The sequence below is a fragment of the Mesocricetus auratus genome, unplaced genomic scaffold (assembly GCF_017639785.1).
Source record: "Mesocricetus auratus isolate SY011 unplaced genomic scaffold, BCM_Maur_2.0 Super-Scaffold_4256, whole genome shotgun sequence".
Classification (NCBI taxonomy): domain Eukaryota; kingdom Metazoa; phylum Chordata; class Mammalia; order Rodentia; family Cricetidae; genus Mesocricetus; species Mesocricetus auratus.
In genome coordinates, this window is record NW_024429182.1 from 85,232,186 (window position 1) to 85,246,051 (window position 13,866).

The 13,866-nt window shown below is 42.2% G+C and overlaps 1 protein-coding gene across 1 annotated transcript in view; it reads right to left on the bottom strand.

The window, feature by feature from the left end:
* Spon1 (spondin 1) overlaps positions 1-13,866 on the bottom strand; it is a 291,806-nt gene that overhangs the window by 161,331 nt on the left and 116,609 nt on the right. Inside the window, exon 5 of the mRNA XM_005075650.4 lies at positions 6,886-7,008. Within this exon, the coding sequence (XP_005075707.1) occupies positions 6,886-7,008 (123 nt within the window). The remainder of the gene's footprint in view (positions 1-6,885; positions 7,009-13,866) is intronic.

A 13,866-nucleotide genomic window follows, 5' to 3' on the forward strand; every position in this document is an offset into this window, starting at 1 on the left:
GCCTTGAACTCACAGAGACCCACCTTCCTCTGCCTCATGAGTGCTGAGATTAAAGGCATGAGCCACCACCACCTAGCCTATGGGTGACTTTTCCAGCTATCAGTTTATTTCTTTTTCTTTATTCTTCCCTCATACAATACATCCCAACCTCATCTCTCCTGTCTCTGCTCCTCCCAGTCATCTTCCCCATTCTCTTCTCTCCCTCAAACTCACCCCTTCTTCATTCCTCTTCAGAAAAGATCAAGCCTCCCAGGGATGCCAATCAAGCATGGCATAACAAAGTACAATAGACTCAAACCCTTATATCAAGGTTGGCTGAGGCAACCCAGTAGAAAGAAAAGGGACCAAAAAGAAGATGAAAGAGCCAGAGATGCCACCAACGCCCACTGTTAGGAGTCCCACAAAAACACCAACTAACAATGAAAACATATCTGTAGAGGACCTAGCACAGACCCATACAGGCTCCATGATTGCCCTTCACTCTCTGTGAGCCCCTATGAGCCCTGCTTACTTGAGTCTGTGGGCTGTTTTATTCTGGTGTCCTCAACCCATATGGCTCCTACAATCCTTCCTCCCTTTCTTCCATGGGGTTCCCCAAATTCTGCCTAATGTTTGGCTGTGAGTCTCTGCATTTGACAACTATCAATTTCTAGTAGAAACAGGTAGGTAACAAGTAGTTGATTTGGGGGTAATACCAGATCAAAAGGAGACCCAAAACCCAGAAATAACTTGTTCTTGCATGGTGATGAAGAGCTAAAGGCAGTATTGGTGATCTATTACTAATTATTTATATGCACAGTTTTAATTCCAGTGCTTTCTTGGAGACCTGACATCATGTTAGTGGACAATAGAAGAATAATTAGATGACTTGTCTGAGAGAAGACAAGGTTGGGACTATAGCTGTGAGAGAAAAATCAGTTATAAAGCTAGGATTTGATGAGTTGGGCATGATGTACAAAATGTGTACATAACTAGATGAATAAAGGTAAAAATGTTAAGAGTTCCCAGGCTGTGGTGGTGCACATGTTTAATCCCAGTACTCAGGAGGCAGAGGCAGGCAGATTTCTGTGAGTTTGAGGCCAGTATGATCTACAGAGTAAGTTCTAGGACAGCCAAGGATACACAGAGAAACCCTATCTTAAAAAACCAAAGGAAAAAAATAAGAGTCACCAAGTTGATACTAGTTTAGTAAATTATTTTTTTGCTTATGGGTTTGGACATAACTTTCCAGAGCAAGTGATCCAATGGAGAAGATGGCTGAATGTCACTGTAAACTTAACTTCAAATATATAGAATATATTTCCAAGTGGTCATATTAATATTTTAGCCAATGTGCAATCAAATTAAAAATTGATTTACTGAAAAATATTCTTCAATATTTGTAGTGATAGATCTACCAGATGCACTGGTGGCACTGACCATGTCTGTTTGGGCATTGTCACAGGTATGTGAGCGTGTGGGATTTGGTTCCAGTCAGGTCATGGAGCGCAGCAGGGCATGGATCCTTGGAGCTGGAACTTGTGGGTTATATAGGTTTCTCATGTAAGTGACTTCTTCTCGAATAAAATTAACCTATATCTATCCTAGTCCCATGTATCCTACATCTACAAATATTTATTTTTCAAACAGTGTTGACTGATGTCATTCCCAAAGAGGAGGAAGTTATGCATCATGGCTAGCCCAGGGGACATGACAACTATCTACAGGATGGAGCATCTGTCAGGAACCTAGGATCTCCATGAGAGCTGGTGATTAAAGATACTTAGCATCTGGTAGGAAGTTCCCAACTCCATGCAGACTCGGCATGTGTCCAACCCTCAATATGTCCTTATGGGCCTGGTCACCTCGTTCCTGGGAAGCACTTCCTCCCACCATTCCCACAATAGGGAGTGGCAATCTGGCAATGCCTAGGACAGATACTATGGTGCTTGCATCGAGTTTCAGCAATGCTATCCAAGCTCAACAAACCTGGACATGCTCTCCCTGGCTTCTAAGTCCTGCTGTGTGCAGAACAGCAGGTACGATGGTATAGAATTTAGTAGCAATCGACTTCACTTTAGAACATGCTTTGTACATTAGATGTCTAATTTGACTGCAGAGAACAGGAGTGGTTGTCTCATGATAGCACCCAAAGGAAGGCAAAGAAAATGATGCACATCTAAGCTTTGGTTTTGGTTCAGACATTCTCTGACTATTGGTTGTTTCATATAAACCCAAGGGAAGGAAAAAGAGAATTATCTGGTATGAGCTTTGATTTTGGTTCAAATATTCTCTGGCTATCTGAACTTGTAATGCTACTTTTTTGTGTGTTAAGACTTTTTTCACTTACGTAATTCAGAAGTAAAACTTACATGGCCTAACCTTAAGATATATTTCAAGAGTTTTTTGATTGGGAGTGTTTTGAAAGAATTCCACAATTTCCAGATGTCCAGCACAGATGTGGACATTACCAGAGAGGAGGAAGACCAGAAGCTATGTTATCCATTCTCCTGCCCCCATCTCTGTTTCACCACACCTAGCCCCTCCCAGAGAGAGGATGGCAGACTTCTCCTATGGAGAGAACCCAAGAAGCAGCATTTGGAAGAAACGAGTTTGTACAATGGTTAAGAAGAGACAATTGCAGGTATGGTTCACTACGGATGAAGGCTCATGGTGGCTGAAGATACATGGTGGGTGAAGGTGCATGGGGTGAAGGTGCATGGCGGGTGAAAGTGCATGGCGGGTGAAGGTGCATGGCTGCTGAAGGTGCATGGCGGCTGAAAGTGCACAGCTGTTCAGTTCCCCATGTAGCATTCACTATGAGTCTGAAAGGTATATTACTCAAAGATACCCAAGAGTTGAACACATAACTTACCCCATTGCAGAGGTTATCCAAGTGTAACCCACAGACTCCTGGGAGCCCTGAGATCCTTTCAGGAAATCTGAGAGATTAAAACTATTTTGTAACAAACTGAAGACATTATTTGCTTGCTGTAGTATGTTGACACTGGCATTGACGATGGGCCAAGGCAATAGCCGTGGCCTATATTAGTGTCTGATGTCTTCTTCAGGGCCACATGTTCACAGTAGACAACAAAAGACTCAATTTCACATGAGTGTTCTTCATGTAACAGAAAAATGAGTCACTTGAAGTTTCTACTGATGAATACACACCTTATTATTCAGAGTGACTAATTGGGGAATGTTAAAAGCAATATAAAATGCAAAACAGTTCTGCTTTATGGACAGGAGCACTCTGATTGTCCTCAATAAATGCACTTAGTGCTTCTTTTAGGTACAAGTCAGACTAGCCACTTTGTACATTCATAAAACATCACTTTTACTTGAAAGAACAAATGACAGTCAAATTACGGTTATTCAGAGTTGGGAATTTGGCAGACATTTTCTCAAAAAATAAAGGGAGTCTGTCACTTCAAGGAAAACAACTGACAGTATCTGTTGCCAATAATAAAATCTGAGTTTTCAAGCAAAAATCAGAATCTTGGAAAACTTGTGGCTGTTACAGTGAACTTGATAGCTTCCCAGTTTTCCAATGCTTTCCTGGTGGGCTCTGACCTCCTAGGAATGGGTGTCATTTTAATATTGTGGAGTCTTGGCTTTGGGATGATGTGCGATTCTCAATAAGCTGGTATTTTCCAAATGGTCAGCATCAGGGCTACACAATCATGAATTTGTAAAAGATTCATCCGATGTGGAAGGTAAGTAGTGGATTTTTAGTCACAGAATATAAACCCAATGGCACAATCTCATATTCTACATTGTAACTGGACTTACCAAAACTCTATTTGTAGACTTTAAAGTAGTTTGTGGTGTAGTAACAAAGATTATCTGTATTTGGAAAGATTATGAAAACACTTTTAAAAATTATTTTTATGTGTGTAACATGAGTTTTAATCGGTCATAATAATAAAAGCCTGGAGTCGGATATAGGGGAAAATGCTAAGAGATTAGAGAGAAGAAGGAGCAAGCCAAAGTCACTTTTACCTCACTAGCTTCCCTGCAGAAAAGAGACCAAGTTTCTCTTTCTTCCCACCTATATTCCTTTCTCCACCCAGCCATCTCACTTCCTCCAGACCTCCAGACCTCTATGGCTAGCTAGTGGCAAGCTCCACCCTCTGATCTTCAGACACTCTTCATTTGTGCAAACAAGGTATCACCACGTATGTGTGTATGCTTGCTCATCTGTATGTGCACATATGTGCTGGTGCCAGCAGAGGCTAGCAGATGCCATGAGATCCCCCTGGAACTTGAGACACAAATTGCTGTGAGCCGTATATTGTGGGTGCATGGAATCAAACCCAGATCCCTGGGAGAATAGCAAATGCCCTTAACCACTGAGACATCTATCTAACCCTCCAAAATACTCTTCCCTTTTCCTAGTTACACATGCATGTGGTCTAGAATTTTCTTATGTATTTCTATCAAAAATGTGTCATGATAGGATGAATGCAGAAACAAAGGTCCATGTTTTCTACTAATCCAGAAGACACTACAGAGATTGGCAAAAATGTACAACAATGACACTCTTTTCACAGTTTTTTGGATAACATAATAATTTTCATTAAATATGATATGCTTTTATGTTAGCATGTGATAAATATATTAAACATGCAATGTGTTTATTATTACTATATGCTACTTGAAAACTAATAATTAAAAAATTCTCAACTTTCATTGTTTCTAAGGTGAATGCAGAGTTTAAAAAGTATGTCAGTGCTTCCTGTGATTCTTAAACATGTTAAAAGGATGCAAAGATTGAAGAGGCCGAGAGCCATTGTCCCCAGATCCCTGCTTGGAAAATGACATTTTGGATGACTAATTAAAAAGATACAAGGGACTGGGCTCTTGACAGCTCGTTGTCAGTAAGCATCTCTAGGCTGACAACAGAGCTGGTTATCAAGACAGAATTATCCCTGCAGCTGAGATCAGTAGAAGCCGTCATTGACATTGCCTGTATTCTTCCCAGTGCCTCCTCCAGTCCTTCAAGTATCCAGGTTCATGCTTTGTCCTCCAAGAAAGGTCTAGTTCAGTACTGACCATCATGATCCAGTGTCAGCTAGATACCTGCCTCCCACATGGCAACAAGTGTGTTCCACAGTCACCACCTATTTCTCAGGGAGGTACCAGGCATGTGCAAGGACAAAGACTCAAAGATGAGTTTCTCAAGGCTTTTATCCCAGAAGAGTTCCCAGTCTTATGGGGAGGAAACTTCCCAAGGAAATAATCTCAACACAATGTGGTAAATGCTGTTTTGTATTTGCCGATGAAATTTTCCAACAGAAAAATTTGGGCAGAGCCTGGCTCTGTAATGTGATGCCTGACAATGGAACAATCCCAGGAATCAGGAGCACACATCTGTTGTGTTTATTAAGCTCTCAGCAACACCACAGAAATTCTCTGTAAGCTTGCATGTGGTTTGTCCCAGAGGCCCAGAAACAATAATTTGGTACCTTCTCCTATCAGTTAGATTCTGGGAGACAACTGTGGTCACACAGAAATGAGAAAAACTCCTTAGGATCACAAGAGATGAGTAATTACCCCTACCATTTTCTCTCTTCTGTTAGTGAGGACATCCCCTGCCCCAAGTATTCTGGTTGTAAGTGCCCTCTCCCAGGAAGAGAGGCTGAGTTTGTTCGCACAGGTCTCCCACCCAGATGAGATTAGAGCAGGCTGAATCTTAAAGTCTGAGGAATGGCTTAGCCAGGGACTCTTAAGATACCAAGTTTCAACTTTGTGTAGGTTATATTAAACTATAAACCTGTTGATCTGGCCAGGAATGTGGCAATCCCCAATGGATGGGCTGCCAGGGCACCAGGGAGGTTCATTATACCCAGGGTTTACTTAAGTCCCTGCCGTGTGCCCTTTCCCTCTTATTAACCTCCTTTCCATTTCTGCATTTTTCCCAGCTATGGCAACTTCAGAGTGAAATAAATGCCTAAGTATCAAACAGATCATGCCCAGACACAATATGTCCAGTGCTACGAACAGCCATCCTGCTTCCCAAGGCTACAGAGAACATGCTCTCCCAGGTAAACGCAGGACATTACATATCTGGACAAATGGTGACTTCTCTCTGATCTTCAGGGAGCATATCCATGAAACAAGTTATTTTCCAGTTCATCAGTAAACATGCTTAATAATGTGTAATCAGCCCATTATTCACCTGCTACAAATTTCACATGATGATTTGACTAATGTCTATCTCTTCACAGGCCTGGGTAGTATGGGAACCCACACTATATCTTTTCTCTTGCCAACTGTCATATCTTTAACGTTTAGCACAGTGTCCGGCTTATCACAAATTTATTGAGACAACTGTCTAACTGAAAATAGTTGAAGACTGTCCTCTTTTAGGGTCTACTCCCCACATAGCAAGTTTAGGGCCTCTGGACAACTCTCATAGATTGGTATTGGCTGCTCTGAGTCTGCTGTCTTGCTACATTAGAAGGTGACATCTGGAACCAGTAGAAAATGGTGTATTGATTGATGACTGACACCTTATTATGGTTAAGGAGACTGAGTAACTGTTACACTGTCTGTGGAGTCAAGAGCCTCCATTTGCCAGATACCTCTAACAAATGGTCTATGCTATAACATGGGTATAGCTTTTTCAGGAGGGCTTGGCTTGAAAATCTAGTAATTTGACTTCAGAAACTCTTTTAAGAACCACAGATAAAAACCCTTAGAACAATGTTATGGCAAAACTCTAAAAGCATACCAGGATTATACCTGTATGTGTCCATGAATTTACTTTCTTGGGGCACAAGTTTCAGGAAACAGCGGCTAATAACGAGCAGACCCGATGCAGCTCAGACTATGATCTTGTGACAGACAGAGCATCAGCAATGTACTTTCCCTGACCCATAAAGTAGCTGCCATACTCACGGGGGTAATCCTTCGGATGAGTCTTCTCGGACCAGTTCCCATAAAATGTGAGTCTGTACTTGGCAGTTCCACAGGCACAGCAGTCTAAGATTGGTCTGTCCGTCACCCCGTCAAGTGTGGGATCTGGAACAGGAAATTAAGTTAGAAAGAAAGCAGACGGGGGGCCTTGTAAAAGGCAGCCTCGCAGCAGCTTGCCTTATCCTTGATCCTGTATAAAGAAGACACAGTGGAGTTGCACTGATTTGTAAGACTCAAGACCAGCGCCTGGATTGCTATGGATTTCATATTTCTCAACTATGTATATATAGCTTGCAAATAAAAAAATTCAAAGTTGTTGCTTTCATAATCTGATGACCAAGAGTATAGAATCTTTAGGATAGGGAGACTTTGGGGAAATCAATGCTGACTTTTACTTAGTTATTCTTTTCATTTTAAAGATTTAGTGTGTGTGTGTGTGTGTGTGTGTGTGTGTGTGTGTGTGTATGTGTGTGTGAGTAATTGCCATGTGTGTGCAGGAGGATGTCAGATCCCTGGAACTGGAGTTACAGATGACCAAACCTGGGTCATCTGCAAGAGGAGAAAAGCTTTTGGCCATGGAACTGCCTCCCTAGCTCTCACCCTGTTCTTCCTGCATCCTGGCTTCCTCCCTTTCTCTTTCACAGTAGCATCTCTCTACTAAACCTTAAGAGGGACTTGTATCTATTTTCCCTAAGAAGTACTTTTTCAGGGCCCAAATGCTGGACCAGAGTGGAGGCAAGGGTGGTTTTGAAGGAGAAAAGTGAGAATGACTAGAGGCTTAAAGACTTGCTGGAAATTAAGAGGGAATCTTATGCAGTTATGTCTCTTATCCTGCTTTCAAAGACTATACTGGGAAGTGAAGGGAGTTGCAAATGTGTTCACAAGTTCAAGTTTACTTCTGAGCGTAGAAGCTGCCAGGAAAAACTTAAGATTCCCTCTCTGCCCCCATTTTTATCTGTGAGTAGCTGATAAGTACAGAAAGAGAGATTACATGAATAATTTCAGCATTTCTGATTGTTAAGCCCACAGTCCTAACTGCCGTAGTGCTCTCAGTCAGCATGGCTGCCTGTGAGAGGGGACAATGCCTATAAACGCCACTTACTGCAATGACTTTTTTCTGTAGTTCTCCCAACTGTGTTAACATCAATCTTCCCTTTTTGCAAGTTGGACATTTTTTCTTAAATATTGTACAAAGAGCAGAAACCAAAGGGGATGAAAACCATTTTGCATGTCAAAAACCAGCATTTTTCAATCTCTTTAGGAATTCGCTGAGCTCGCCAGGTTTGAACATGCAAAATCAATAATGGGGAATGAGTTTGGGGATGGAGACAAAGTATGAGACATTGCAGTGCTATCAACAATGTAGTGAGTCCCTTGTGTGTGCTGATCCCTTCCCATACACTGTTCTAGGAAGGACTTTGGTTATCCGTTGAGTTTTGAATGTGAAAGATCCCCCATAGGTTCCTGTGTTTGAATACTTGTCCCCAGCTGGTGACATTGTTTTGGAAGAGTGTGGAGTCTTTAGAAGGCAGAACCTTGCTAGAGGAAGTAGGTCACTTGGGGAGGGCCTTGAGGCTATATTGCCCAACCTCATTTCCTGCACACTCTTCATAGATGCAACGTGACAAGCCGTCCTCCTGCTCCTGCCACCATAGTCTTTCCTGCCATGGTGGGCTGTATCCCCATGAACTGTAGGCAAAAATAAACCCTTTGTTCTTTCTGTTGTTTTTACAAGGGCATTTTATTACAGCAACAAAAAAAGTGTGTAAGATCCCTGTTTTACAGATCATCAAAAGGAAGAAACAGACTGGGTGACTTGGTCAAGCTCACATGGTGAGTGAACCATGCAGACAGAGGAGGGACCCATGTCTTTTTTGGTTCAGAGTCTACGACCTCAACTTTGAATTCAGTCACCCAGGAAAGACCCACTCTGGATATGTTTGCAAATATGATACCTCATTAAAAAAACAAACAACTTCTTTCTGTTTTGTTTTCTTTCCAGATGAAGAAAAGTACATTTAAAAACCCTCTCCCTACAGATTTCAGAGATTTCTGAAGAGGTTCAAAGGAAAAGGCTGCAGTCCCCCAAGACAGGGATCATGAGCAGAGGCTAGGGTGCTGTCTATGCCAGGAGCAAGCTGCCCCCAACCACATGTGTACAAAGCCTGGACTTAATTCCTATGTGAGCCAGTTGGGTAGTAAGGAAAAACTCCACCTAACACGTTTTTTTGGAGAGGTGGCTTGAAGCAGAAGATATGGCCCCCTTTGCAGTCACACAATGGTGATGAGCATTGTAAAATACGTCTAAATTAGTTTTGAAAAAAGGAATTCAGAACTGAGAGATACATGCTGGGATTTCAATCGTAACTACCAGGTACTGTTAAATGAAGCAGCAATGATCTCCGGAAGACCCAAAATAAGACCAATTGGGAGCTTTATTTTATCAGATTTAGATAGCAGAGTTAAAGATATTGCTAAGGTTTTACAGAAATGAATTTATAACAGACCTTTGGAAAATAAGCTCCCATCTAAAAATTAAATTTCTAGGTTTGAAAGGGGAACTGTTTCCTAACAAGGACATGTCTTTTGCTAACAAAGCAGACTTTCAAAGGCGGTGATGGCAAGCACCAACATATTTCCCATGTCATAACAGCTGGGTTGCCAAGGCAGGTAACCTCAGCCCTGGAGTGTGTCTTCAGCTTCCCTCTCTTCCCATCTATTATACATACATATATGTATGCACACACACATACATACACATATGTTTTGAGACAGGGTCTCACTATGTATCCCTGGTTGGCCTAGAATTTATAATATAGGTCAGGCTGGTCTTGAACTCACAGAGATCTGCCTGCCTCTATCTCCTAAATGCCAGGATTAAAGGTATAGGCCAGCACAACCAGCTTTATTTCATTTATTTTGTGTAGTGCTGGGAATGAAATTCAGCTCTTGTTGTGTTAGGCCACTGCTGTACCACCAAACCCACCCAGCACCTGATTTATTTCTTTATTTATTTTTATTTAAATTAGAAACAAGGTTGCTTCACATGTCAGTCCCAGCTCCCTCTCCATCCCCCCCTCTCCCCACCCCTCAGCCCCCCACCCAATCCCCACTCTGTTCCCCAGGGAGGGTGAGGCCCTCCATGAGCGATATCCATAGTTTGTCATTTTGTTCAGGGCAGGGCCGAGGCCCTCCCCCAAGAGTCCAGGCTGAGAGAGCATCCCTCATTGTGGGATGGGCACCCAAAGTCTATTTATATGCCAGGGATAAATACTGATCTACTACCCAAGGTCCCATAGATTGCCAAGGCCTCCTCACTGACACCCACGCTCAGGGGTTTTGGATCAGCTCCATGCTAGTCTCTCAGTCATCAGTCTGGGGTCCAAGAGCTCTCCCTTGTTCAGGTCAGCTGTTTCTGTGAGTTAAACAAGTCCAGTCTTGGCCCCTTTGCTCATCATTTCTCCCTCTCTGTCACTGGGTTCCAGGAGTTCAGTTCAGTGTTTAGCTGTGGGTGTCTGCTTCTGTTTCCATCAGTCATTGGTTGAAGGTTCTAGGATGGCATACAAGGAAGTAGTCTAACTCATTATCAGGGAGGGGCATTTAAGGTAGTCTCTCCACTATTGCTTAGTTTGCCAGTTGGTGTCACCCTTGTAGATCTCTGGAAATCTCACTAGTGCCAGATCTCTTCTCAAACCTATAATGACTCCCTCTATTATTGTATCTCTCATCCTGCTCTCTTCTGTTCTTCCCTCGACTCAACCTTCCTGCTCTCCCATGTCCTACTCTCCCCTCCTCTTCTTGCCCTCTCTTTTTTCCAGCTCCCTCTCACCTCCCCCCATGCTCCCAATCTGCTCAGGAGATCTTGCCCCATTCCCCTTCTCTGGGGTACCATACATATCTCTCTTAGGGTCTTACCTGTTACCCAGACTCTCTGGCAGTGGGATTGTAGGTTGACACTTCCATGTTCCATGTCTAAAATCCATATATGAGTGAGTACATATCATGTTTGTCTTTCTGTGACTGCGTTACCTCACTTATGGTGGTTTCTTCTACTGCCATCCATTTCTGATTTATTTTTTAAAACTGAGTTTCACTGTGTAGTCCAGGCTGAACTTGAATTCACAAGCCTTCTGCCTCACTTCCAAAGTTTTGAGTGTACCACCTTGGCCATTTCTATTACACCTGATCTTTCTCCTCATTTCTATTCTGAATTTGTTGACTTTTAAAATTCTCTTCAGAGATTCTTAGGTCTTCCTTCCCTCCTCATTCCCCTCTTCCTTCTCTCTTTTTATTTGTGTATGTGTTATGTGTACATGTATGTGTTCATTTATATGTGAGCAGGTGGTGTGTGTGTGTGTGTGTAGGTGCCAGTGTAGATGAATGTTCATGTGTGTGGAGGTCAGAGGACAATCTTAGTTGTCGTTCCTCAGTGGCCATACATTTTGGTTCTTTTTAACTTAAAAAATAAAAATTATGCACATGCATGTGTGTCCATATATGGGTATTTACATTTGACTGCAGGAGCTCATGGTCAGAAGAAGGTGATGGATCCCATGGAACTGGAGTTCTAGGTGGTTGCGAAACATTCAACATGGGTGCTGCATCCTCTGTAAGAGCAATGTCTGTTAACTCCTGAGGCACTTCTCTAGCCTCAGTCCACCTTGATTTTGAGGCAGAGCCTCTGACCAGCCTGTAACTCACCAAAGAGGCTGGGCAGGTTGGTTGGAAAGTGGACTTCCTGGTCCATGTGTCTTGGTTCTCCAGCACTGGGCTTACAAGTGGAAAATCCATCACATTCAGCTTTCTATGTGGCTCTTGGGGTTTGGGTAATAGCACTTGGGTCCCATGCTGGCAAAGCAAGTGCTTTAATGATGGAACTAGCTCCTCACTCTCTTCTTCTTCCTCTTTCTCTCTTTCCCATTTTCTCATTTTCTGCCGTCTGCTTATATTCTCCTCTCTTCTCTGGTTTTCCTATCTCCCATCCTCCTCTGTCATTTTTCTGTTTGTGACATGGTGCCCAAATGTGTGACCATATGTTTATCACAGACTACCTTCTGGAATATACCTTCTAGAATAGGTTGTATTTCTCTATTTTTAAATTCCAAGTAATTTCACATTTATGTTGTTTTTAAAAATCACAGACTGGAAAGATGGATCAATGGGTAAAAGTGCTTGCCATGCAAAAGATGACCAGAGTTTGAGTCCCTAGGACCCATTTAAAATAATCAGATGTGTAGCACAAATGCTTGTCATTGCACTCTTAACACAGATGTGAAGTAAAGACAAGAAAATCCCCTGGAATCTCATGAGCCACCTGGCCTGGAATATATAATATATGCCCATATTTATGCGAACAAATTCACACACACACACACACACACTAATGGTCACTGCTTTTTATCCTTGTGGCTATATTTCATCACCTATGGATGAATGATTGTAATTGAGGGGCTACAAATGATAGTTCCAAGTTCCATTATTTTTTTCTTAACAGATTTTATTTGATTCAACAAGGAAGCAAGGAACATAGAGCCTTTGATGAAAAGCTTGCTAAGGGATTGAATACATTTAAAATCCCTTTGCTCTGCTTATATTTAAGTGGCTTTCTTAATGTGATCAGTTTAATGTTAATTTTCTCATGGATCTGCTATTTCCAGGGATCATTTATAAGGTCACAAAAGCCAACAGCATGAGGACTTGTTGGGCCTTTTCAGTCCATCAAATTGCAAGGACCCTTTGTATAGATGGTGTGATTAGTCACTTTCCTAGGAGCTCAGCCTGAGAGAAGCAACCAGAGATACGCCATGCCCATTGAATTTTAGCATACACACAGCTTAGATGAGGCTTCAGGAAGGATTTCTGTCAGTACATGGGGTTATCTGTGAAGTGTCTCCTAAGCAATCAGGTTGGCCTCTGACAGTACATCTAACAGACCACACCACAATAGCTGAGCCCAACTACCTACAGGGGAAGATCATGACAACCTATGTGTGAGTCAGAACACGCTGGAGTCCAGGTCATGGGAACTGGGTATAATTTCATGGATGGAGGGTGGGGAGTGAGACTGTCATTTAGGAACCAAGAGCCTAAAAGAAGAGATTATCTTCTTGTTTGGAGAAAAGCTGACTGAACCATTTGTCAGCTAAGTGGCTTGGAGGCAAGACCTCATTCCATGTGTAGTGGTGCTCACCAAGAAGTTAGCAAGAGTCTTGGTCAGAGTGTCTAGAGCTCCCACCCTGATGCCAAGCATCTAACTCTCTCCACAAATGTTTATTTAACATTTTGACTCTAGCTTTATATATATGAAGACAGTGCATTGCTCTGCTATAGACAGGGATGCAAAGTACTGACCACAGGAGGATGCAACATTGACAGGGGGCTGTGGTTCAGTGCACGGGCTCCTGGTGTCAATTGCTGTCCTCCATTGCTGGCTGTCAAGAGCTATTTGAGCTGTCTCTATCTCAGGCTCCTCATATACAATAGGGCTGATTCAATAGCCTTTACTGTATAGGGCTATCACATTGATTACATAATTAATGAGTAGAAGGTGTTTATAATAGTGCCTGTCATGTAGCAAACACTCAAAATTATTAGCAATTATTATTATTTCCCCAGCAAAAACAAATAGAAGATAGCCAAGCTGTATAATTATAGAGCATTATCTGTTTTCATTGAGTTATCTAATACTTTGCAACCAGTTTAGATGTTTAAAGTCTTACTAATGAACAAACTTTTGAATATAGGCAGTCATAGTTACCGTGCATGTACACACACAAACACACACTTATGCATGTATATTCAATTTTGTGTGTATGATGTGTGTGCATGTCTGGGTTGGTGTTTGTGGATGCAGGGATGCTGCGGCACTTATGTGGAGGTCAGAGGACAACATCAGGTGTCTGTCCTTGCCTTCCACCTTGTTTGGAAGCAGATCTCTTCTTTACATCTGTAGATTTCTGGCCA